Below are 23,765 nucleotides of genomic sequence, written 5' to 3' on the forward strand. Positions count from 1 at the left end.
ATACAGACACATATACACACACACACACACACACACACACACACACACACACACACACACACACACAGACAGACACAAGGCATGTATACACATACCAACACATATATACACACATAGACGGACCCAAGGCATGTATACATATACAGACACATATACACACACACACACACATAGACACAAGGCATGTATACATATACCGACACATATACACACACACACACACATACAGACAGACACAAGGCATGTATACATATACAGACACATATATATATATATATATATATATATATATATATATATATATATATATACTCACACACACACACACACACACACACACACACACACACAGACAAAGCATGTATACATATAGAGACACACATAGACAGACAGTCAGACACAAGGCATGTATACATATATACACACTCACAGGAACTTACCATCTCTCCAGCTGCACAGGTTTCTTGCAGGTCGGACTGTGGGCGGAGCTTCCTCCTCGGCTCTGCACTTGCTTCCTCTGCTTCCTCAGTGTGTGTAACGAGGAGCAGAGAATATAGAGTCCAAAGCACGGCCTGCACAGTTGCGCCCCCTACATGGTGGGAGGATGCAGCACCATGTCGCACACATCTAAGGCTGCCCAATGCAGTCAGTCAGATGCCCCCCTCTTGTCAGTATGGTAGCAGCCCATCACTTTTAAATTAGTGAGGGCAGGAGGCTGAGCGCAGTAATTGGCACTCTGCCGCTCTAGTCTTTATCAACGACTCAGCCTCCTGTCCTCAACTCATTACTTACCAGCTGCTTTTCTTTTCTTCAGGAGAGAGCGTTCGGCCGCTCCTCCCGGAGTCCTCCAGGTTCCCTATGCTCCTCTCTCGCGGCGCGTGCAGCGTCACAGAGGGGGACTGTACTAGCAGACGTGCGCCTATCGTGCTGCACGTCTACTAGGTAAAGTACTCTCCCCTGCCTTCTCCACGCATCCCCCCTGGCCCTGCCACAATATGCCGCCCCCCGTTTTTAGCTCGGTGGCGCCGCCTGAGGCCGCTGCCTCACCTCGCCTAATGGCAGGTGCGGCCCTGCCTGTCGTCACTGTCCATATATGTACAATTACATCAAGGTCTCCTCCTGGAGTGCGATCCCTGGCCACAGTGTGGCCGACGCTCTGGACAGGGATTCTGCTCCTATAGGGAATGCCTTACGTCACTGTCCATATATGGACAGTGACAGCAGGGGCTCCTCCTGGAGTGGAATCCCTGGGGTGTGTGGCACCATCTACATGGGCACTGTGTGTGACACTATCTATATGGGCACTGGCGCTTTATATCAGCGCACTGGTACTAGGGGCAGCTAAGGGGGCATTAAACTGTATGGGGGCAGCTATTTGTCATTACACTGTGTGGGGGGTCCTATGGGAACATAATACTGAGTGGGCTGTACCGGTTATGTGTGGGCAGAGACTACTTAGATTAGATACTTGAAAGTTGGTAGGTATGTTTACTGGTGTGTGCTGGGGCAGAGCGAGTGTGTCTACTCCAAATTTGCAGCATAAGGCAATGAGGTTGCTTTACCACATGCCAATGCTGCAATTTTGGGATTTGCTCCCTCTAGTGACCAGCACATGGAAATGTTATAAATTAGAATCTAATTTATAATATTTCCTGAATTGTGAAAAAATTAAAACAATTTGTAATCACTTATATACTAACTGTTTAACTGAAAAAAATAAAAATAAATTCCTAGCGACACATCCCCTTTAATACTGGCGTTTCATACACCAGTCCTATTAAACAGTTTGCTGGAGTAAGATGCAACACATTTATTAACAGGCGAACGACTCTTAATAAATGTGTCGCATCTTTTAGCTGCAACGCGGCCTGTCATCAGTACTTTCTACGTGCTTCGGCCTGCTGTACAGTTAAAGTAAATTTTTACAATTTATTTTATTGTCTGATTGGGGGGGCATACAGTCTGATTGGGGGGAGGTATGGGTCTGGCACGGACCTTTGCCTTGTTACGCCCCCCAGAGATAAATCTGGGCCGCACTATACATATAGATTTCTGCTATAATTTACATCAGTTACTGGCGTAAATTATAGTAAAATTGTTGGCCATTTCTGCTAAGCCCCGCTCATTTTTTGCCCCCTAAAATTTCAACATTTGCGCATTTTGTGAATTTTCTACGCTAGTAAACTGTTGTAGAAAGGTTAATATATTCCCCCCAAAGGCTACAGACCGTAATACAATATCTTAATGTAAGGATGTGTACACTTAATTGTGCTGCAACGCTTGTTGTCTCCATTCTATGTCAGAGTGGGAAGTAGATGTCCGGCCTTATGATTTTGTGATATGTGATAGACCCAGAATCCCAATCACCAAACCAAAGAATGCAAAATAAAGACACAAAACATTATAATTGGGTGTTAAATGGTCAAAACTTTTATTATATTATATGACCAAACCCAAAATGGCAAACCTCCGACTCACGAAGAGTCACCCTCCAGCACGCAGGAAAGGAAAAACCCCCTGTGGGGGAAACCTCTAGGGAAACCATGGCTGGAGGATTGCCCTTCCTCTGGGCTTAGAAGGTGCCAAAATATAATTTGTAACAGAATTTGTACATTTTCTCAGATTTTCAAGGAAAGACAATACAATGAACGAACGACATAAAACACATAAATCGGCTGATCTGGTTGGCTAGGCGGATGTCTGTCTTCCTGGGCACCCATTAAAATGAATGGGTGATCCACCTATGAGACGGGTCCTCCAGATGCCTCCTTGTAGCACCTGTCTCTGCTCTGGCTAATAGGGGGGATCTCCTGCTGGAAACCTCCTCTATTACAGACAACCCGTATGAAGAGGATGGCATCACTGTGATGAAGAAGTGCTCTTGGGTGAAGGGTTTCCCTGCTAGAACCTACAAGTTACATCAGGTCGACATTGGTGGGGAAGTCAAGCTCAAGGTCCCCAGTCCCATCCAATATGGCGCTAAATGTGGCAGTAAAACCTTCTAATATGGAATCTTCTTTATGTCATAAACATTTGTGTTTATGACATCAGCGCATTCATCATCATTGCTACAGGAGTTTCTTACCACTGCCGCCTCGTTCATTGTGACATCACCCACAGTGGTCGGAAGTGTTAACCCTTTAATGACTGGCAGTGTACTTACCACAGAGGCCATAAAGCTGAATAGTACATATCAGCGGCCATAAAGGAAAAGGGATAATGCAGGGAGCATCTCCGCACAAGAACAATCCATGACAAAGAGTTCTCCAGGATAAGATAACTTGTCTGCTTTCTCCAAAAACCAGCACCACACCTGTCCATAGGTTGTGTGTGGTATTACAGCTCATTACCATTCACTTCAATGGAGCAAACCTGCAATACCAAATACAACCTGTGGATAGGTGTGGTGCTGTTTCTGGAAGAAAGCAGCCATATTTTTCTAATCCTGCACAGCCCCTGTTAGAAATAGTTCAAAAAAAGGGGGAGAGAAGAAATTAAAAAAAGGGAAAAAGAGGAACTCTGAGGTAAAAGAAATCAAACTAGACTGAAAGGAGTCTGCTGGAGGTGCCAGATGGAAAGACATGTTTCTGCCATGGGGACCAGATTAGTTGAAAAACTATGCAGTTCATCTTCGAATGCAGCTTCACAAAAACAAATTGTTTTGTAAAAAAATTAAAAAGTGTTTTTATTGTGCAAAACTAGAAAAACTTTTACATACATGTTGGTTCAGGAGTCCTGGTGGTCCTCCATGGGCTTTACCCATGGAGTGTTTGGAGACATGTTGGAGCTGTGGGATAATGGTAGGTACGCTTACTGACATCTGATGGGATTGTAGGCACATCGCACCATTTTGGTTGGCAATAAATGCTCTCTTTGAACATGCCCTCTCCGCTCCATTCTCTCCAGATCTATTTCTTTCCAGAAGAAGGTTCTCCTCCATTTATTCAGACTAGGTTGTGCCTAGACATTGGAAGTCTACAATTCCCCGGTACAAATCTAAATATTTGGCCACATTCACTGATATTCAGAATCCAGCAACTCTGCCGATTGTTGAAGTAAAATCTCAGGCATTTTCTGAGTGGTTGACCGCTAACCCCCTCCACTCTGCTACCTCGCTGTAGTGCCCGACCATTACATTTGTTTTATTCTCTCTCTGTAATTGTCGTCTGTCTATTGCTTGTTGTTTTAACCTTTCTCATTGATAAAAGTACAGATTTGGTAAAGACGACGCTTACATTGTTTCCTAATTGTCTTTTGGTGAGCTGCATTTTTTTTAAACATTTTGTACTGCTTTATGGTTTTAATAAAGATTGAGCAGAGTTACTGCAGTTAAGCGGTGATAAATATTCTTCTACGTCCTGCTCCTGAGATGACCTCAGGGAGAACAGAAGCCTCCCATAAAGCAGAAGGAGACCGGGGTGGTGGACATTGTTAGGTAAAAGTTAAACAGACTTACCATCAGGGGTGCTCAGGGATATGCCGCTAATCCCCAAGTCAAGACTAGCTAGGAGGTCAAGGCTTCCTGAGCCCTGCTCACACCATAGTCAGGAGCCCCCCAGCTTGACTGTGTCTGATTTGGGACAGGTAGTGGCTCAATTACTGGCTGGTGTTAGAGAGGCTTTGGTGCAGCGTGAGGTCCCACCACCTGTGGTCCCCCTTGCTCCTTCTCCTGTTGCGGCATGGTACGGTTCGGTATCTGGGGCTGCGGCGCTAGGTTCTAAAGTCACTGGGAGTGCTGCTGGGTCTGGCGCTCCTGTTGCGGTTCAACTGCATGGGGTTCGGTTAGCCAAATGTTTGTTTTGAGAGCTCCATTAAGACGGAGATTAGAGATCGTATTTGGCGTGATGAATATGTTGAGATTTTCTCTCTTTTGCCGTTAGAGAAATTAAATTTGAATAGAGGAAAGTCTGACGAGAGTAAGGCTGGATTCACACGAGCACATTACGTCCGTAATGGACGGAACGTATTTCGGCCGCAAGTTCCGGACCGAACACACTGCTGGGAGCCAAAATATGTGTCAGACAATATTAGCACCATACAATACAATACTGCTGTAGTACAGTGCCCTAATAATACAGTGTACTTAACACTAAATGAAATTTACTACATATTTCAAGGAGTTTTCCAGGAACATTTAAATGGGTTTATATGGCCACAAAACATAAAAAAAAAACAAAACCTTTACAATGTACTGATGTTCTCCATTCCAGGCTGTATCACGTGCTTGTATTGTCAGGTCAGTTTGATCGCTGTTGTATCTGATCCCATCAGAGGAAAGCAGGAAAAACCTTCCCACATCTCTCCCTTATGGAAAAGTTTTCCCTTCATGCCACTAATGGGAACCATATAAAAAATACACAATGCTCACATTGCCTAATACGACAGAATACATACAGGAGAAAATAAGAAAACAGTGTCTAAGCTTTACAATATAGTACCGGGGGGGATTGTGTACAAAAAGGAAAAATAAGTTGTACGGCCACCAAGACGAGCTGGAGATCCTTCAGCTTCAATTAGAGTATGTTCACATGTGGATTTTCACCACATTTTATTAAATTGGCATTAGAATTTTAGTGATCTGAATAGTAATCTGAAAATTGTTAACTGTTTTCCTGCCATTTTTTTTTCACTTTTCAAAGGTTTAATTTATAATTTTGCAAAAAAAAAAAACGGACAAAAAAACGACAAAGCATGAAAAGCAAATAATAACACATTGAATTCTATTTAACCAACAAACCCAACCAGTCACACAGAGGCGTCCATTTCCTCATCTAAGGCTTCATTCACATCTGCATCAGGACTCTGTTCATGGGTTCCGTCGAACCTTTCCGTCAGAGGAACCCATGAACGGAATCCAAACTGAAACAAACAGAAACCATAGGTTTCCGTTTGCATCACCATGGATTTCAATGGTGACGGATCCGGTGCAAATGGTTTCCGTTTATCACCGTTGTGTGAGGGTTCCATTGTTTTGACAGAATGAATAGCACAGTCGACTATGGTATTTATTCCGTCAAAATAACAGAACCCTTACACAACGGTGACAAATGGAAACCATTTGCACCGAATCCGTCACCATTAAAATCAATGGTGATGCAAACGGAAACCTATGGTTTCAGTTTGGAGTCCGTTCATGGGTTCCCCTGGCGAAAAGGTCAGACGGAACCCATGAACGGAGTCCCAACGCCGATGTGAACGAAGCCTTAGTTATAAGGATAGATAATGATTTCCTTCACATTTGAGCTACAAGTTACGTAGCCGTTCCTTTCAGCTTAACCCATCGGGACCAAATCTTTTCTAATTTGTAGGGACATTTCCTACTCATATATAAAATGTTATACAGGAGGACATATTTATTGACAAGTTGTAACCAATAGTAAAGGGCAGGGGGGAAGGGTCTGTGGATTTCCAGGTCATATTTCCCTGTGTTTTTTAAATGTTGTAAGAATCCTCGAAGGAAACACCACGTTGGTGCATATCGTATAATATGTCCCTGAAAAAATCTGAGAGCTCAAAATATGCATGAAAAGATTTAGGCCTCGGTCACAGTGCAGAACATGCACTTCTATTAAATACAGGATTGCTGACAACATGTTGCCAACTGCAATTTCGCCATAGCAGTTTCTTCTGGGGCCAGTGTGAGGAATGGGGGGAAACCACTTTGTCCATTTTGCTGCAGGTGGAGAGAGACTTTTTCTGTTATTTGCCCCTTGTCCTGAGCTCAGGAGGTTCTTAATTCAAATGAGACAAGCAACCGATCAAACTGAGAAACCAGTGAACCAGTCCAAACCAGTGTAGAAGTGTCTGAAAATAATCCTCTCCACTGTCACCTTCAGACTGTCCGACCACAATGGTGAGGATATGCGTAGCAGCAGCCGCAGGTGGGCATGGATTATAAACTTATAGTTGATGATACTTTTGATTGTTGTGTTTTTATTTACAAGTTGAGCACCAAGCGCGTCACCTATGTAAACATGTATGCCACCTATGTAAACGTGTATGTGTATATCATTTCAGTGCTTTGCTGCCATCTAGTGAACAAACTGCATAAATAGTTTGTGTAGTGCTGTTGTGTTATGTGTGCAGGACCTGTGATCACATGACCAGAGAGGCAAATTCTCAAATTCGTGCAGGTGCTGCACAGCTACTCAAGTAGGGGAGAAGATGAATCTTTATTTAACAGGAGTTTAGCACCATATTTAAATATGCAATATTTAAAAAGCAAATCGACATAAAAGTCATCAAACTGCATATTATGAGAGGAAAATGACTGGTATGCTATGTCGTTGATATATACATTGTGTATTAAGTGTTATTCCACTTAAGTAAACATATAACAGATCATTCCTCCAATTAAGACCCTTCGGGAATCTTGTATGAAGCTGCAGATCGCAGAACGCCTCCCTATTCAGGAAGTGTCTTCTCCAATATCCACCCGTCTTTGGTTTCTTCACTACTTCAAGGCCATAAAAACATTGGGGGGAATTTATTAAGATGGCATTTCATATGCCAGTCTTAATATAAAGAAAGTTGGAGTAAGATGCAATACATTTATTAAATGTGTCACATCTTTCGGCCGTTCTTGCGCCACAATCGTTATGTAGCGACCGCAGCCATGCTCCATCTATTCCCCCTACCCATCGGACAAAATGTAAAATAAAAAATAAGTATAATCTTTTCTCCGCTTCTCTTCTTCCCCCTTGATCCCCTAAGGCTCCCTGCTGCCCATACAATGCACTGACACCGAGCAGCGTCAGGTTCTTTATATGTGAAAACAGCACTCAACGTCATCATTGCACTGTATGAGCCGCAGGCTGCGGAGAGAACATGAGGGGACCAGAAGAGGAGTGGTGAGGTGAGCATTCATTTTTTATTTAATTGTCCGATAGAGGGGACGGAGAGGAGCCTGGCATGGGCCTCTACCTTGCTACGCTCCACATAGTGACATTTTTGCCAATTATTAGCAGGTGTAGATTTCGACTATAGTTTACGCCAGGTGTAAATTATTATAAATTTGTTGTGCTGCTGTCACCTTGCCCCCTTTTGGGAAGCCCCCTTTTAGAAAACTGGCGTAGAAAGGTTAATACATTTCCCCCATAAGCTTTAAAAATTACCATTATGTGTTTCTAAGAAGTGTTTTTCTGCACCAGAGAGGCATTAGTGGTTTTTTTGTTTTTGTATCTGAAATGTGTTCTACAATGCGCGTTTTGAAGTTTCTAATCGTGCGCCCTACAGATGTAGCCGGCTTTATCTTGACTTTCAACGCCTTAAAGAGGCTCTGTCACCACATTATAAGTGGCCTATCTCCTACATAATGTGATTGGCGCTGTAATGTAGATTATAGCAGTGTTTTTTATTTAGAAAAACGATAATTTTTGACGGAGTTATGACCTATTTTAGCTTTATGCTAATGACTTTCTCAATGGACAACCGGGCGTGTTTTACTATATGACCAAGTGGGCGTTGTACAGAGGAGTGTATGACGCTGACCAATCAGTGACAAATCAGCATCATACACTTCTCTCCATTCATTTACTCTGCAGATAGCGATATATCTATATCGCTATGTGCAGTCACATAAACACACTATAACGCTACTCATGTGTCATGACCATGAATATACATTACCTCCAGCCAGGACGTGATGTGTATTCATTCTCCAAACCACTTCTCTGCACGTCTCTGTGATTTACAGCACAGCACAGCGAGATCTCGCTGTGAATGACAGTTTACAGCGTAATCTCGCGAGACTACCCCTGCTATGCTGTAAATCACAGAGACGCTACAGAAGTGGTCAGGAGAATGAATACACGTCACGTCCTGGCTGGAGGTAATGTATATTCATTGTCATGACACATGAGTAGCGTTATAGTGTGTTTATGCGACTGCAAATAGCGATATAGATACAGTATATCGCTATCTGCCGTGTAAATGAATGGAGAGAAGTGTATGACGCTGATTGGTCGCTGATTGGTCAGCGTCATACACTCCTCTTTACAACGCCCACTTGGCCATATAGTAAAACACGCCCAGTTGTCCATTGAGAAACTCATTAGCATAAAGCTAATAAAGGTCATAACTCCGTCAAAAATGATAATTTTTCTAATTAAAAAACACTGATGTAATCTACATTACAGCGCCGATCACATTATGTAGAAGATAGGGCACTTATAATGTGGTGACAGAGCCTCTTTAAATACACAGTGGCAGTGTTTTTTCAATGACTTTTTAACGACTTTTGTTGTGTGATATCACGCTTCAGCAAGTTATCCGAGTCAAGATAAAGATGGCTACATCCGTACATACACGCGATCACATTGTTTGCATTTAATGGCATAAATTACATGATGCTTAGTACAATTTTTATAAACGCATCAATATCGTAAGTACTTTTGAAAAAATAAAAAACTTTTTGGGAAAGTCAAGTTTTGTTGTTAGCGACACTGTAGAAAAGACTTGTAACAACATGTAACTAAGAGATCTCATCCTCTAGGTGACCCAAGGGCTGCCTTTACCCACAATTTGTGTCAGGACTGGATCCGGATTTAACATGGGTTCATTTTTTCGGAATAATGTTTTGATATTTCTCCAAACTTTTGGCTCTATGCCGTTGAAGAAACTGGTAATTGATCTCTCGTGCTTCAGTATTTATTATTAAACAAGATGGATTATTGTGTCCTTTGTTTTGATGCCCTTCTTAACATCCATTGTTAACCCCTTCCCGACATTTGCCGTATAGGTACGTCATGGAAAGAATTGACTTCCCGCGTCTTGACGTACCTATACGCCGAATGTTTGGGACCGGCTCAGAAGCTGAGCCGGTGCCTTCCATCACCGGATCTCAGCTGTATCTTACAGCTGACATCCGGCTGTAACGGCGGGGACCGAAATTAGCTTCGATCCCCGCCATTAACCCCTTAAGTGCAGCGCTCAAACGCGATCGCTGCACTTAAGGTGTTTGCAGCTCATCGGAACCCCAATAATGAAATCGCCGGGGTTCCGGTGGCTGCAATGGCAACCGGAGGCCTAATACTGGCCTCCCGGTCTGCCTAGCACCGAAGCCAGTCAAGATCTGCCCGGCGGCGGAGCCTGATAGGCTTCCGTAGCTGCTAGCAAGATGGCGCCGGGTCAGGAGCTGATCCGGCGCCATCAGCGGTGGAAGTCAGCTGTACTGTACAGCTGACATCCACCTGTAACGGCAGGAACCGGAGCTAGCTCCGATCCCTGCCATTAACTCCTTCGATGCAACAATCTAAAGCAATTGCTGCATCGTAGCGGTTACTAGCAGATCGCCAGCCCTGACAGGCAATCAGGACTTGTGACTGCTGTTATGGCAACAGGAGACACAATGGTCTCCTGCTCTGCCATTACGGAAGCCGATTTAGGCCCTGCCGGGAGGCGAAGCCTTATCGGCTTGCTGTCAGTGAATGACTGACAGATCTAATACATTGCACTACATAGGTAGTGCAATGTATTAGAAAAAAAAAAAATCTGACCGTTGGACCTTCAAGTCCCCTAGTGGGACTTGAGAAAAAGTGTAAAAAAAGTATAAAAAAGTGTGAAAAAAAGTGCAAAAAATAAAAGTTTGAAAACAATAAAAGTTTCAAGTAATCAAATAAAACACAATCCCCCTTTTACTCTTATCAAGTCCTTTATTATTGAAAAATAACAATAAACCATATGTATTTGGTATCGCCACGACCGTAATGACCAGAGGTATCAAAATATTATATTATTTATTGCACGCGGTGAACAGCGTAAATAAAAACCATAAAAAACTTTACCTGAGTTTCTGTTTTTTTGTCACTTTGCCCTACACATGTTAGAATAAAAAGTGATCAAAAAGTCGCACGTATCCAAAAATGGTACCTATAAAAACTATAGCTCGTCCCGCAAAAAACAAGCCCTCATACAGCTCCGTCGACAAAAAATTTTAAAAGTTATGGTTCTCACAACTTGGCGACAGAAAAAATACATTCTTTTTACAAAAGTAATTTTATTGTGCAAAAAGTTGTAAAACATGAAAAAGTTCTATAAATTAGGTATCGCCGGGATCGTACTGACCCGCAGAATAAAGTTAACATGTAATTTATAACGCATGGTGAACGCTGTATACAAAAAACGAAAAAAGCTGTGCCAGAATTGCGTTTTTTGGTTTACCTGACATCCCAAAAAATAGGATAAAAGGTGATCAAAAAGTTGCATGTACCCCAAAATGGTACCAATAATAACTACAGCTCGTCCCGCAACAAACCAGCCCTCATACCGCTACGTCTATGAAAAATAAAATTAGTTATGGCTCCAATAAGTCAGGAAATAAAAAAATATGCAGTTGTGCCCGAGGGGAACATTTCTTCTGTTTGAAGAGGCGATTTATGAAGGACCTAAAATTAGGGAACCAGGAAAGGGAGGGCCCAATCATATCCGCTGGAAGCGAGGGTGCCCGTATTATACCAGGACAACACTTCCCAGCAAAATTCCCCAAACTGCAAAGGCGCGGAGTGTGGACCAAAAGGGGGATAAGAAAGGACGCCATATATCAGTGCGACACGGGCCTGTGCAGAAAGGATTGTGTCACAGCGTAACACACACCTATGGATCATTTTATTGTTTTTTTTACCCCATTATTATACCACCTGACTATGCCCCTTTTATACCCTGCCCGGCTTACATATGCCCCCACATTATAAACGGAAACACCAGTAAGACTCCAAACAAAACTACTACCAAGCAAAATCCACGCTCCAAAAGCCAAATGGCATTTCCTCCCATCTGAACCCTACAGCGTCCCCAAACAGCAGTTTCCTTCCACATTTATGGCATCGTCATACCCGGGAGAACCCTTTTAGCAATTTTTGGGGTTTGTCTCTCCAGTGTCATAAGCTGGGCATGACATATTTGCCACTGAATGGCATATCTAGGGAAAAATATAAATTTTGAATTTGCACCATCCACAGCGCATTCATTTATGGAAAAGACCTGTGGGGTGAAAATGCTCACTACACCCCTTAATAAATGCCTTGAGGGGTGCAGTTTCCATAATGGGGTCACTTCTCAGGGGTTTATTTTTATTATTTCACATCAGAGCCTCTGCAGTTGTGAACCAATACTTTGTAAATCGCCAAATTAGGCCTCAATTTTAAATGGTACGCTTTCATTCCTGAGCCTGGTCAACTGTCCAGGCAAGAGATTAGGGCCACATGTAGTGTGTTTCTAAAACCAGGAAACAGCATAATAATTAGAGAGCTGTCTTGTTATGATGGCACAAGCTGGGCACCGCATATTGGCATATCTATGGAAAAAAATCCCATTTTCACTCTGCAACATCGAGTGCACACCAATTTCTGCCAATCACCTGCAGGGTTAAAATGCTTACTACACCCCTAGGTAAATGCATTGAGGGGTGTAGTTTCCAAAATGGGGTCACTTCTGGTGGGTTTCCACTGTTTTGGGCCCACAGGCGCCCAGAAACCAATCCAGCAACATCTGCACTCCAAATGGCGGTCCTTCCCTTCTGAGCCCTGCCGTGTGCCCAAACAGCAGTTTATGACCACATATGGGGTATTGCCGTACTCAGGAGAAATTGCTTTACAAATGTTGGGTTCTTTTTTTTCCTTTATTTGTTGCGAAAATGAAAAAAATTGAGCTAAAGCTACGTCTTATTGAAGAAAAAGGATTGTTTTTATTTTCACTGCCCGAATTCTAATAAATTCTATGAAAAATCTGTGGAGTCAAAATGCTCACTACACCCCTAGAGGAATTCCTCAAGAGGTGTAGTTTCCAAAATGGTGTCACTTTTTGTGCGTTTTTATTGTTTTTTCCCCTCAGGGGCTTTGTAAATGTGACATGGCCTCCGCAAACCATTCCTGCTAAATTTGAGCTCCAAAAGCCAAATAGCGCTCTTTCTCTTCTAAGCTTCGCCGTGTGTCCAAACAGCCGTTTATTACCACATGTAGGGTATTGTTTTACTCGGGAGAAATTGCTTTACAAATTTTATGGTGCTTTTTCTCCTTCAGTCTTTGTGGAAATGAGAAAAAATTAGCTAAACCTACATTTTCTTTGAAATAAGTTAGATTGTCATTTTCAGGGCCTACTTCCAATAATTTATGCAAAAAACCTGTGGAGTCAAAACACTCACTATACCCCTAGATAATTTCCTCAATGGGTGTAGTTTCCGAAATGGGGTCACTTGTGGGGGTTTTCCCCTGTTTTGTCCCCTCAGGGGCTTTGTAAATGTGACCTGGCCTCCGCAAACCATTCCTGCTAAATTTGAGCTCCAAAAGCCAAATAGCGCTCTTTCTCTTCTAAGCCCTGCCGTGTCTCCAAACAACCGTTTATTACCACATGTGGGGTATTTTTTTACTCGGGAGAAATTGCTTTACAAATTTTACGGTGCTTTTTCTCCTTTAGTCCTTGTGAAAATGAGAAAAAAAATCGCTAAACCTACATTTTCTTTGAAAAAATGTTGATTTTAATTTTCATGGCCTACTTCCAATAATTTCTGTAAAAAACCTGTGCGGTCAAAATGCTCACTGTACCCCTAGATAATTTCCTTGAGGTATGTAGTTTCCCAGATGGGGTCACTTTTGGGGGATTTTGACTGTTTTGGAACCGCAAGAGCCCTTCAAACCTGACATGATGCCTAAAATGTATTCTAACAAAAATAAGGCCCCAAAATCCACTAGGTGCTCCTTTGCTTCTGAGGCCGGTGCTTCAGTCCAGTAGCATGCTAGGGCCACATGTGGGATATTTCCTAAAACTGCAGAAACTGGGCAACAAATATTGAGTTGCATTTCTCTGGTAAAACCTTCTGTGTTATAAAAAAAATTGTATTAAAAATGTATTTCTGCAAAAAAATATGAAATTTGTAAATTTCACCTCTACTTTGCTTTAATTCCTGTGAAATGTGTAAAGGGTTAAGACATTTTCTAAATGCTGTTTTGAATACTTTGAGGGGTGAAGTTTTTAAAATGGGGTGACTTTTTGGGGGTTTCTAATATATAAGGCCCTCAAAGCCACTTCACAACTGAACTGGTCCCTGTAAAAATGGCGTTTTGAAATTTTCTTGAAAATGTGAGAAATTGCTGCTAAAGTTCTAAGCCTTGTGATGTCATAGAAAAATAAAAGGATGTTCAAAAAACAATGCCAAACTAAATTAGACATATGGGGGATGTTAATTAGCAACAATTTTGTGTGCCCGAAGAGGGTTCACAAAATTATTCCTTTTCTGTATTACAATTCCCCTGTAACATAATCTCAAAGAAGGTAACAGAATCCATGGATGCCGAGCCTGTAACATTGTAAATTAAATATATTGGTTTTATTGTATTCCATAAATGGTGGTACAGACGCCACATCACGACCCCTAAACAAAAAAAAAGTCATCGATGTATCGTCCATCCCAAACAATCCACTCGTAAAAGGGATTATTGGCTGAAAAAATGTTGTTCTCCCACCATGTCATAAACAAATTGTCCATGGAGAGGGAGAATTTTGACCCCATCAGGGCGTCTTCTATCTGCAATAAAATAACACTATCAAGGCAGAAGTAATTATGTGAGCGCAGATACTCCACTCACATTAAAATAAATTCTTGTAGATATTTGGAATACCTGGTGTATTTCCGCAAATGGAATTCCATTGCCTTGATTGCCGGAATATGTGGTATGCAGGCAGGCCCGCCATCAGAAATTTCTGGGTTTCATACAGTCAGTGGAATCCATTTGAGGAAATACATCTGGGTCCCCCATTATTAGGGGATTTGGAGAGGTGGCAACGGAAAGTCGTGGGATGGGAGCAGGACGCAAAGTGCCAGGGACTCTGTGAGCGGGCGGAGGAGTAGGCTAAGAGAACGGAAGGTGGCCGAGGCGGGAGTTGGGCCAGAGTGGATATGACGCTTGACCGGGGTCTGGGGAGGGGAAGGGGAGAGAGACCGGTGGAAAGGGGAGTGAGGCCGGTGGGAAGGGGAGAGAGACCGGTGGGAAGGTGGCAGAGAAGGGGCAACATAAAAAAATAATTAAACTGAATCTGCTGCTTTAAAACAGAGTCACTCACCAAGTTGCAGAGCTGGCCGCTGCTTCTGGCCCCTGCATGGGTCCCATTCCTTTCTACAAACCAATTACCGCTGATCATAACCTTGATGAGTGGCAGCTGCCCCCTTTATTTTACTTTTGTGGCCAGGCCCCTGACAGTAGTACCAGCGGTACTACCCTGATGGCAGGACTGTTTGCAGGAGTACTAGCCAACTATGTCACAGATAACCCAAGTTTCAAGACCATGAAAAGTTATTAATTTTTGGCATCCCATGGAATATGGGAACAATAGGGAATTCTATCAGTAAGTATTCACCCTGTTTGTTGGCTAATACTTCTAATTCAATTCCTTCTTCTAGCAGATTTTTTAAAGGTTCTTTACATGTGGTGCTTGGTTTCGCCACAAGTTTGCGATATGTCGATTCATTGTCTAAAATGGTATGAACGTGTCTGGAATATAAACAGGAATCTAGAACAACTCCTGCTCCATGCACTCCTAAGATTTGGAGGACACAGTTATACGCTGGATATATGGTGAGCACCTCTGTGTTTTCACCTTTAGCCCTTATGTGTATATAGTGAACCTTTTAGATGGTTAATCTTTACCCGCTAAGGTGGAAGGGTTGGTTCCAATGCCTAATTATGGTGGTGTCTGAGGAAATAAAGGTCCTTTTAGATGTCCCGATACTGACCATTAAAACCAGCGCCAATCGACGATACAGCGTATCACAAGGAGCAATCATCAGTAATGTATGGGGAAAACAATCGTTACTACACGAGACCCCGCACCGATCTGCCAGTCCAGCTGCCTCCGGGCACTGGACAACACTGCCGGAAGCAGATGATTCCGACCACTGCATAGCGGCCGTTCAGCAGAACTGCAGCTCGGCCTCTATTCTTGTGTACCTTTTGTACCATTTGTGACCCGCTTAAAAACCTTTTACGATATGAATCTCAGTGTAAAAAATTCAAGTATCTAGTCTACAATAAAAAACAATGAGTGTTCTATACTTTTTATTAGCTTCAGTCACTTGCAGGCTGCACACCCATTAATTTCAATATAAAACAGAGTAGACTTTTATTTTTTGACGTGTCATTACATCTGTATATTATATGTGGAGTTGTTATTATACACCGTCTCTATGATCTGATGACGGGCATATTCCCCAAACTGCACCACCATGCTGCCCATACACTGACTGTATAGTCTGTCTCGCCAGCTAAGTCCTTGGTCTCCGTCATCTAATGTTGACGGATAACTGGCATCGCTGGACTCCACCGGCCGGTGAGTCTGCACCTTGTTCACACTCCTCGATGTAGGCCTGAGGCTCGTTCGCAAGTCAGACTGCTAGCTCTGCCCCCTAGATGTTAATATTGATGTTCAAGTCTTGACAGCTGATATTGATGTTCACAACCATTGGATAGTACATGGGGAAGTGATCTACAACCTTGATGTCTCTGTCCTCAGCGGTTCATCCCTGATAAATGCATTTTATTTGTTGGCACTGCCGATGTAAAACCACTTGGTGGCCAGAATGGAGACGGCCCTTTCATTGGCTTTTCTGATATTACATGAGAAGCCTCCGCAGTGCAGTGTGGCCAGAGCTAGGCTGAGACTATATAAGTCCAGGTCTTACATGACATCATGGTTGATGGCATCTTTAAGAAATTCAACATGTCTGACTACAGCCTCCTTGTCCTCTGAGTTGACCAGATAGCTTGGGATCTGGAGGAGCATGGTCTTCATCAATTTTGGGTGGTTATGAGTCAGACAGCTGTAGATGGATTTCAGGTCATTGATGTTTGGAGAGATTTCCGTCCGGAAAAATCCCCGAATGTTGGCTCCTTTGATGTAGGAGAGGCAGCTCTGCAGAGATGAAGTACTGGCTGCTACTATCTCCTGGTTGTCACTATGTAATTTCAGGAGTAAAGTTGGTATACAGCTCCTGACTTTGTCTGTAAAATATCCAAATAGCAGAAGGCGGCAGCTCTCTGTCAGATCCCTTAACAGGTTTATGGCCGCAATCTGGACTTCTCCATCCGGATAGTCCATATGCTCCCGGGATATTTTAATGAATTGTCTACTGAGGACAGAAAGCTTCAGGCGTCTGATAATGGAGGACAGCGCCCTCAGTGCCGCCATGATGATGTTGATGCTGCTGGTTTTTGATAGTCTAAACTCCATGTGGGCAATGATCTTATTCTTGTAGCTCTCCACCAGTCTTGTAGCTCCGGTGGTGGCATTCCCCAGTGCCTCCATGGCGATGCTGCACAAGATGTTATCGTCCTCTTCTATGATCTTCAGCAGATGTTGGATTGCGCACTCTTGGTATTTCTGCTTTATAAGTCTTGGATGCTTCAAAGCCTCATTGAAGAACATAGCTGCTGTCATTTTGGCCTTTGGGTCCGCATTCTTCAGGGCATTGAGCAGAAACTGAAGGAAATCTTTTGTTATTTTCCTGCCAGATACCAGAGATGTCACAAGCATGTTCATCCCAATACGCTGCTTCTCTGTATCTTCCAGTTCCTTATTCTCCGCAGCAAATTGCTCCCTGTACTTTTCTAGGAGCTCGGCGTGAGGAAGGGTCTGTAACTCGTCATTGCCTGGCTCGGTCGGCTGGTTTTCCGATGATTCGGGTACAGTAAAGAATTCCAGGGCAACTTTGGTGGAGTCTTGAAGCTCAGCATGGACATCAGGCAACCAGGTGGAAATGTTGGCCTTCATGTTGCTTATGGCCTTCATAAGTTGCACTTTGCAGCTGCCACCCTTCACAATATATTCTTGGATGCTGCCGCATAAACGTCTTATAGCATAGCACAACGTCTCCTTAGATAGTTGGTCAGGAGCATTTTTTACCACTTGGCCCAGCACTGGCAGCATGTCCAAGATGTGTGGCATGATGACTGTAGCACACAGAGATGTCACTTCTGTCAAAGTGTCGACAATGGCAGCATTGAAATCCTCATAAACGATGTTGTATCTCAGTTCCCCGACCACCGCTTCAAGATGGAGGATGCTCAGCCAGACAATAACCTTCTTAGTCATGGCGTAGGAATAGTATTGTCCCTTCATGTACTCCACCTTCAAGTGCTCACATAGCACATTGATTATATATTCCTTCAGGTAGTGTGCCGCATCTCTTCTGTACTGAATGACTCTGATGAAGAAGCGGCACATGGCGGCGTTGTATTGAGATGGTAACAGGCTACTCAGAATGGCTTTCTGAAACACATCCGTATAAGTGAAGAGATCTTCAGCCACCTTCTCCTGGATGAAATAAGGGACACAGGCTCCTAAGACGTCTTCTTCCACCAAATCCCAGGTGTCCAAAGCATTTCTGAGCTCTTGATTTGTGTCCACACAGAATGTCTGATGTTTTCTATTCATGATCTTCATATCCACAAATCTGCTGAGGCGAGAAATCATTGTGTGGTTACTTGTTTCTAAATCATCTTCCAAAAAGAAAATAGATTCTAGACTTCTCTGTCCTCAATTATCAGCCCCCTCCCCAATAAACATGTGATAACTGCATTAAGAGCGCCCTCCCAAGGCAGAGACAGGACAGTGCAGCCAGAGCAGACAGCGGCACTCCTCTACACTGCGCCCTCTGGTGGTGTAAGAATTTAAAGGTTTCAGAAAATGAAAGCCACATATAAGGTTATATGTAATATTATATAGGGTATTTTATTTGGGTAAATCAAAGATGGAGGATCATGGGTATATTTGCGTTTCTTAATGAAATGTGTCTCATCAGTTTGCAAGATTCCTATTGTTTACCCTGATTCTCACAATAAATGACCCCGAGGTTCACAGGTATCTCTTACAGGTGCTAACCAGTAGTGTGAACCCAGTCTTACCCATGGACAAACTCAGGATGTCATAAATGCTAAAGGTGGTTGATAAGTGGCACCAGTATTCTATATCCGCATGTTACATGAGGGGGGAAGTTCTTTTTATCAGGAAGGTCACACTATTTGTCTCAAAGAGGGGCAGACAAGGGGGCATAAAAGACCCAAGCATGACATGAGGGCAGCCACTTGGGAGGCCACTTGAGGAGGGACATACTGGAAAGGAGACTTCCTGGAGTGTGGGGAGACCATGGATGGTAACTATAACCTGCCATGTAATTATTGATGATAAGGAAAAAGTGTCTCTGTAAAGTTCCTTGTTTATGGCTGTCGCCACTGGCGTAGCTATAGGGGTCGCAGCGGTCGCAATTGCGACCGGGCCCCGAAGCCAGGGGGGCCCACGGCCCCCCGCACCACATCAATAAAAAGTTACTATAGTAACTGGGGCCGCGGGCCCCTGTTACTATAGTAACATACTTTACTTACCTTCCTGGTTCCGGATCGCAGCGGAGGTCCTGACGTCAAGCGCTGTGCGCAGCGCATGACGTCACAGCGCTATGCCGCCGCGCACAGCATCGAGACTACAGAACTCCCGCCGCGGCCGAAGAGGAAGGTAAGGTTAGCCCTGACTGGCGGGGTCTGACTCCCGGGACCCGCCAATCAGCTGTTTTGAAGGGGCCGCAGCACTCGTACGAGAGCTGCTCCCCTTCATTCCTGTCACTTCATTCCGGTCACACTGTGAATCGGTGTCGGCGATTCACAGTGTGAGCGAGTAGTGAAATGAAGGGGAAGCAGCTCTCGTACGAGTGCTGCGGCCCCTTCAAAACAGCTGATTTGCGGGTCCCGGGCGACACATCAGCTATTGATGGCCTATCCTGTGGATAGGCCATCAATGTTTAGGGACTGCACAACCCCTAAGCCTACGATGTATCAGGCTTAGGGGGCCCATGAGACAGGATCACAGATTGTGTGATCCTGTCTGCTGGGCCCTGTATCTAAGCCAATCACATGGTAGGCTTAGATACATGGCCCATGCGTGATCCTGTCTGCTGGGCCCTGTATCTAAGCCTACCACACTGTAGGTTTAGATACAGGGCCCCAGCACACACTAATCTTATACTGTATAAGATTACTGTCTGCTGGACCCTGTATCTAAGCCTACCTTGTGGTAGGCTTAGATACAGGGTCCCACAGACAGTATCACACATGGGCCCTGTATCTAAGCCTTAGGGTATGTGCACAGACACTAATTACGTCCGTAATTGACGGACGTATTTCGGCCGCAAGTACCGGACCGAACACACTGCAGGGAGCCGGGCTCCTAGCATTATAGTTATGTACGATGCTAGGAGTCCCTGGCTCGCTGCAGGACAACTGTCCCATACTGTAATCATGTTTTCAGTACGGGACAGTTGTCCGGCAGCGAGGCAGGGACTCCTAGCGTCGTACATAAGTACGACGCTAGGAGCCCGGCTCCCTGCACTGTGTTCGGTCCGGGACTTGCGGCCGAAATACGTCCGTCAATTACGGACGTAATTAGTGTGTGTGCACATACCCTAACACATGTGTTACTAATCATTTTTTGTGTGTTTTCTTACAGGTTCGGTCGTTGGACTACGGCGGATTCCAGGACTACTTCGATGACAGCTTTTTTTTTTATTAATAAAATGGTTAATGAGGGCTGTGTGGGTTTTTTTTTTTTATTTCAATAAAATATTTTTTCTATGTCTTTGTGTTTTTTTTTTAAACTATATTACTACCGCCTTAGTAATGGTCGCCGGCTGATTGACAGCATCCATTACTAAGGCGGGGCTTAGTGTTAGCAGGTACAGAGGCTAACACTAACCCCCATTATTACCCCGTTACCCACCACCACCAGGGGTGCTGGGAAGAGCCGGGTACCATCCAGTACTTGACCATCTGTAGTGATGGTTGGCCACTGGGGTGGCCGCAGGCTGGTATTATCAGGAGGGGAAAGGTCAAAAACAGTGGCCCTTCCCATCCTGGTAATGCTGCCTGCTGCTGATTTATTGTATCTGGCTGGTTATGAAAATGGGGGGGACCCCACGTCATTTAAAAAAAATAAAAATAAAAAATAATTGGAAAGAACGATGTCGGGTCCCCCCCAATTTTCATAACCAGCCAGATACAACACAGCAGCAGCAGGCAGCATTACAAGGGTGGGAGGGCCACTGTTTTTGGCCTTCCCCGGCCTAATACTACCAGCCTGCGGCCACCCCGGTGCCTGCCCGTCACTACAGATGGTCGGGTACTGGTTTGTGCCCGGCTCTTCCCAGTACCCCTGGTGGCGGTGGGTACCGGGGTGATAATGGGGTTTAGTGTTGGCCTCTGCACCTGCTAACATTAAGCCTCACCTTAGTAATGGAGGTTGTCAATCAGCCAGCGGCCATTACTAAGGCGGTGATAATAAAGTTTAAAAAGATACAAGCACATAGAAAAAATATTTTATTGAAATAAAAAAACACAACCCTCATTAACCATTTTATTGAGAATAAAAAAAACGCCGTCATTGAAGTCCTCAAATCCGAAGTCCAACAACCGAACCTGTATAAAAAACACAAACACAAAAATAATCAGTAACACATAAAGAAGCAAAATTATTATTCTTACCTATCCTGGGTCCAGCGCTGGAGACGCAATGTCAGCGAGCTGGGCCCTGTATCTAATCCTATCATGTGTGATACAGTCTGCTGAGCTGTGTATCTAATCCAATCATGTATGATACTGTCTGCTGGGCCCTATATCTAATCCGATCATGTGTGATACTGTCTGCTGAGCCACTGTATCTAATCCTATCATGTGTGATACTGTCTGCTGAGCCACTGTATCTAATCCTATCATGTGTGGTACTGTCTGCTGAGCCACTGTATCTAATCCTATCATGTGTGATACTGTCTGCTGAGCCACTGTATCTAATCCTATCATCTGTGGTACTGTCTGCTGAGCCACTGTATCTAATCCTATCATGTGTGGTACTGTCTGCTGAGCCACTGTATCTAATCCTATCATGTGTGATACTGTCTGCTGGGCCACTGTATCTAATCCTATCATGTGTGATACTGTCTGCTGAGCTGTGTATCTAATCCTATCATGTGTGATACTGCCTTCTGAGCCACTGTATCTAATCCTATCATGTGTGATACTGTCTGCTCAGCCACTGTATCTAATCCTATCCATAGTTTATAGGGTCGTAGTGCTATAGATATGCTATGCTGTCTCATATACACACTTTTTTTTGGGGCGGACACATATGTATTGGGGCTATTTCCCGGACATTTTAAGCCCTGAGGGTATGTTCACACGGCAGCGTCCGTTACGGCTGAAATTACTGTGCTGTTTTCAGGAGAAAACAGCACCGTAATTTTTGGCATGTGGAGGCGTCTTTTGCTGCGTCCATTACGGAAGTAACTGAAGCTGGTTTTCCATGGAGTCCATGGAAAACGGCTCCATTTACGTCTGAAGAAGTGACAGCCACTTTTTTACGCGCCGCCTTTTGACAGCGACGCGTAAAAAAAAATGACCGTCGGCACAGAACATCGTAAGACCCATTCAAATGAATGGGCAGATGTTTGCCGACGCTTTTGAGCCGCATTTTCGGACGTAATTCAATGCTAAAACGCCCTAATTACGTCCGTAAATAGTGTGTGTGTGAACCCAGCCATAGTGACGCCCCCGGCTGCTAGTGCTGCATTGTTGGGTCACTTAGGAGACCCAGCGATGCAGCTGAAAGTGGACCGTCGGCCATGAGAAGTTTGCGGGGGGGGCCCAGTAAGAATTCTTGCATCGGGGCCCATGAGCCTCTAGCTACGCCCCTGGCTGTCGCTATGTACAAATCTCCATAGAAGTCTCAGAATAACTGACAGTCATTTCACTCTTTATACAATATACATTTTCATACACTCAATCTTGTATTTCATTTATTGCGCCTGACCTTAGAATCTAAGCCAGTAAGAGGGTGAAAGAGAAACATTCTTACAGTGGCAGCACATGGAACTCGCTGCAATACTTCACAAGAAACATTCGACATGTTCTCCTCTTACCTCTGAATCGTGGATCTGAAGCTTCTGGATAAAGCAAGATTTCTAGAAGTCACAGGACTCAAGAAAAAGTCAAGTGAGAGCGACGTACCAAAAAGCAAGAAACTATTGGTCTATAGCGGCTCAACGGAATGTGACTGATCTGCAGCTTTTATAGAGAAGGTGAATTATGACATCACTGATGACCTCACACTTACCTTACATTCTAACACACATCAAATGTTTTTTGTTTTTTTTCACATATCTTTATTGAATTTCAGTAATAAAAACATTACAACATTTCAATATCCAGTGATTATAAATATCATAATGCTCAACAATTTATCTGCACAATTTACATCAGGCAACATATATCTCCCCAATCCCATCCCCCTCCCACCCCAAAGATCATTAAGTACCATAAAATTATAACCTTCTTATGATAAAATAATAATTATACCTTCCTATAGAACACCAATCAATTCCATATCCCCAATATTTCCTCCCACTTTTTTATACAATTTTTCTTGTCTGCTCTTATTTTCTCATATTCTTTAATTGTCTTAACCAACTTCAACCAATCCATAACAATTGGGGATTTACCAGCCATCCAATTTCTTGCAATTATTATTTTTGCGTAAAAGAGAACATTAACCCCTTTGTGCACCGTGACGTGCTATTACATCCGGGTGCGGGTGGTGATGTTTAGAGTGCGCTCCATATGCTGCGTGTGTCGGCTGTGTTTTACAGTGGACACCCGGGACTAACAGTCGGGAGCAGTGATCGTGCTGTTCCTAGCTGTTTAACCCCTCAAATGCTGCGGTCGATCGCGAGCATCTGAGGCATT

General features: G+C 43.7%; 1 protein-coding gene across 1 annotated transcript in view; it reads right to left on the reverse strand.

Annotated features, from left to right (window-relative positions):
- Positions 1–23,004, reverse strand: part of LOC142660233 (uncharacterized) — a 72,242-nt gene extending 49,238 nt beyond the window's left edge. The window contains exons 1-2 of the mRNA XM_075836815.1: positions 22,943–23,004; positions 17,535–18,439 (exon numbers count right to left, since the gene is read on the reverse strand). Of these exons, the coding sequence (XP_075692930.1) occupies positions 17,535–18,429 (895 nt within the window). The 5' untranslated portion in view covers positions 18,430–18,439; positions 22,943–23,004. The remainder of the gene's footprint in view (positions 1–17,534; positions 18,440–22,942) is intronic.
- Between the last annotated feature and the right edge of the window lie 761 nt (positions 23,005–23,765).

This window comes from Rhinoderma darwinii, chromosome 9 (genome assembly GCF_050947455.1).
Source record: "Rhinoderma darwinii isolate aRhiDar2 chromosome 9, aRhiDar2.hap1, whole genome shotgun sequence".
Classification (NCBI taxonomy): domain Eukaryota; kingdom Metazoa; phylum Chordata; class Amphibia; order Anura; family Rhinodermatidae; genus Rhinoderma; species Rhinoderma darwinii.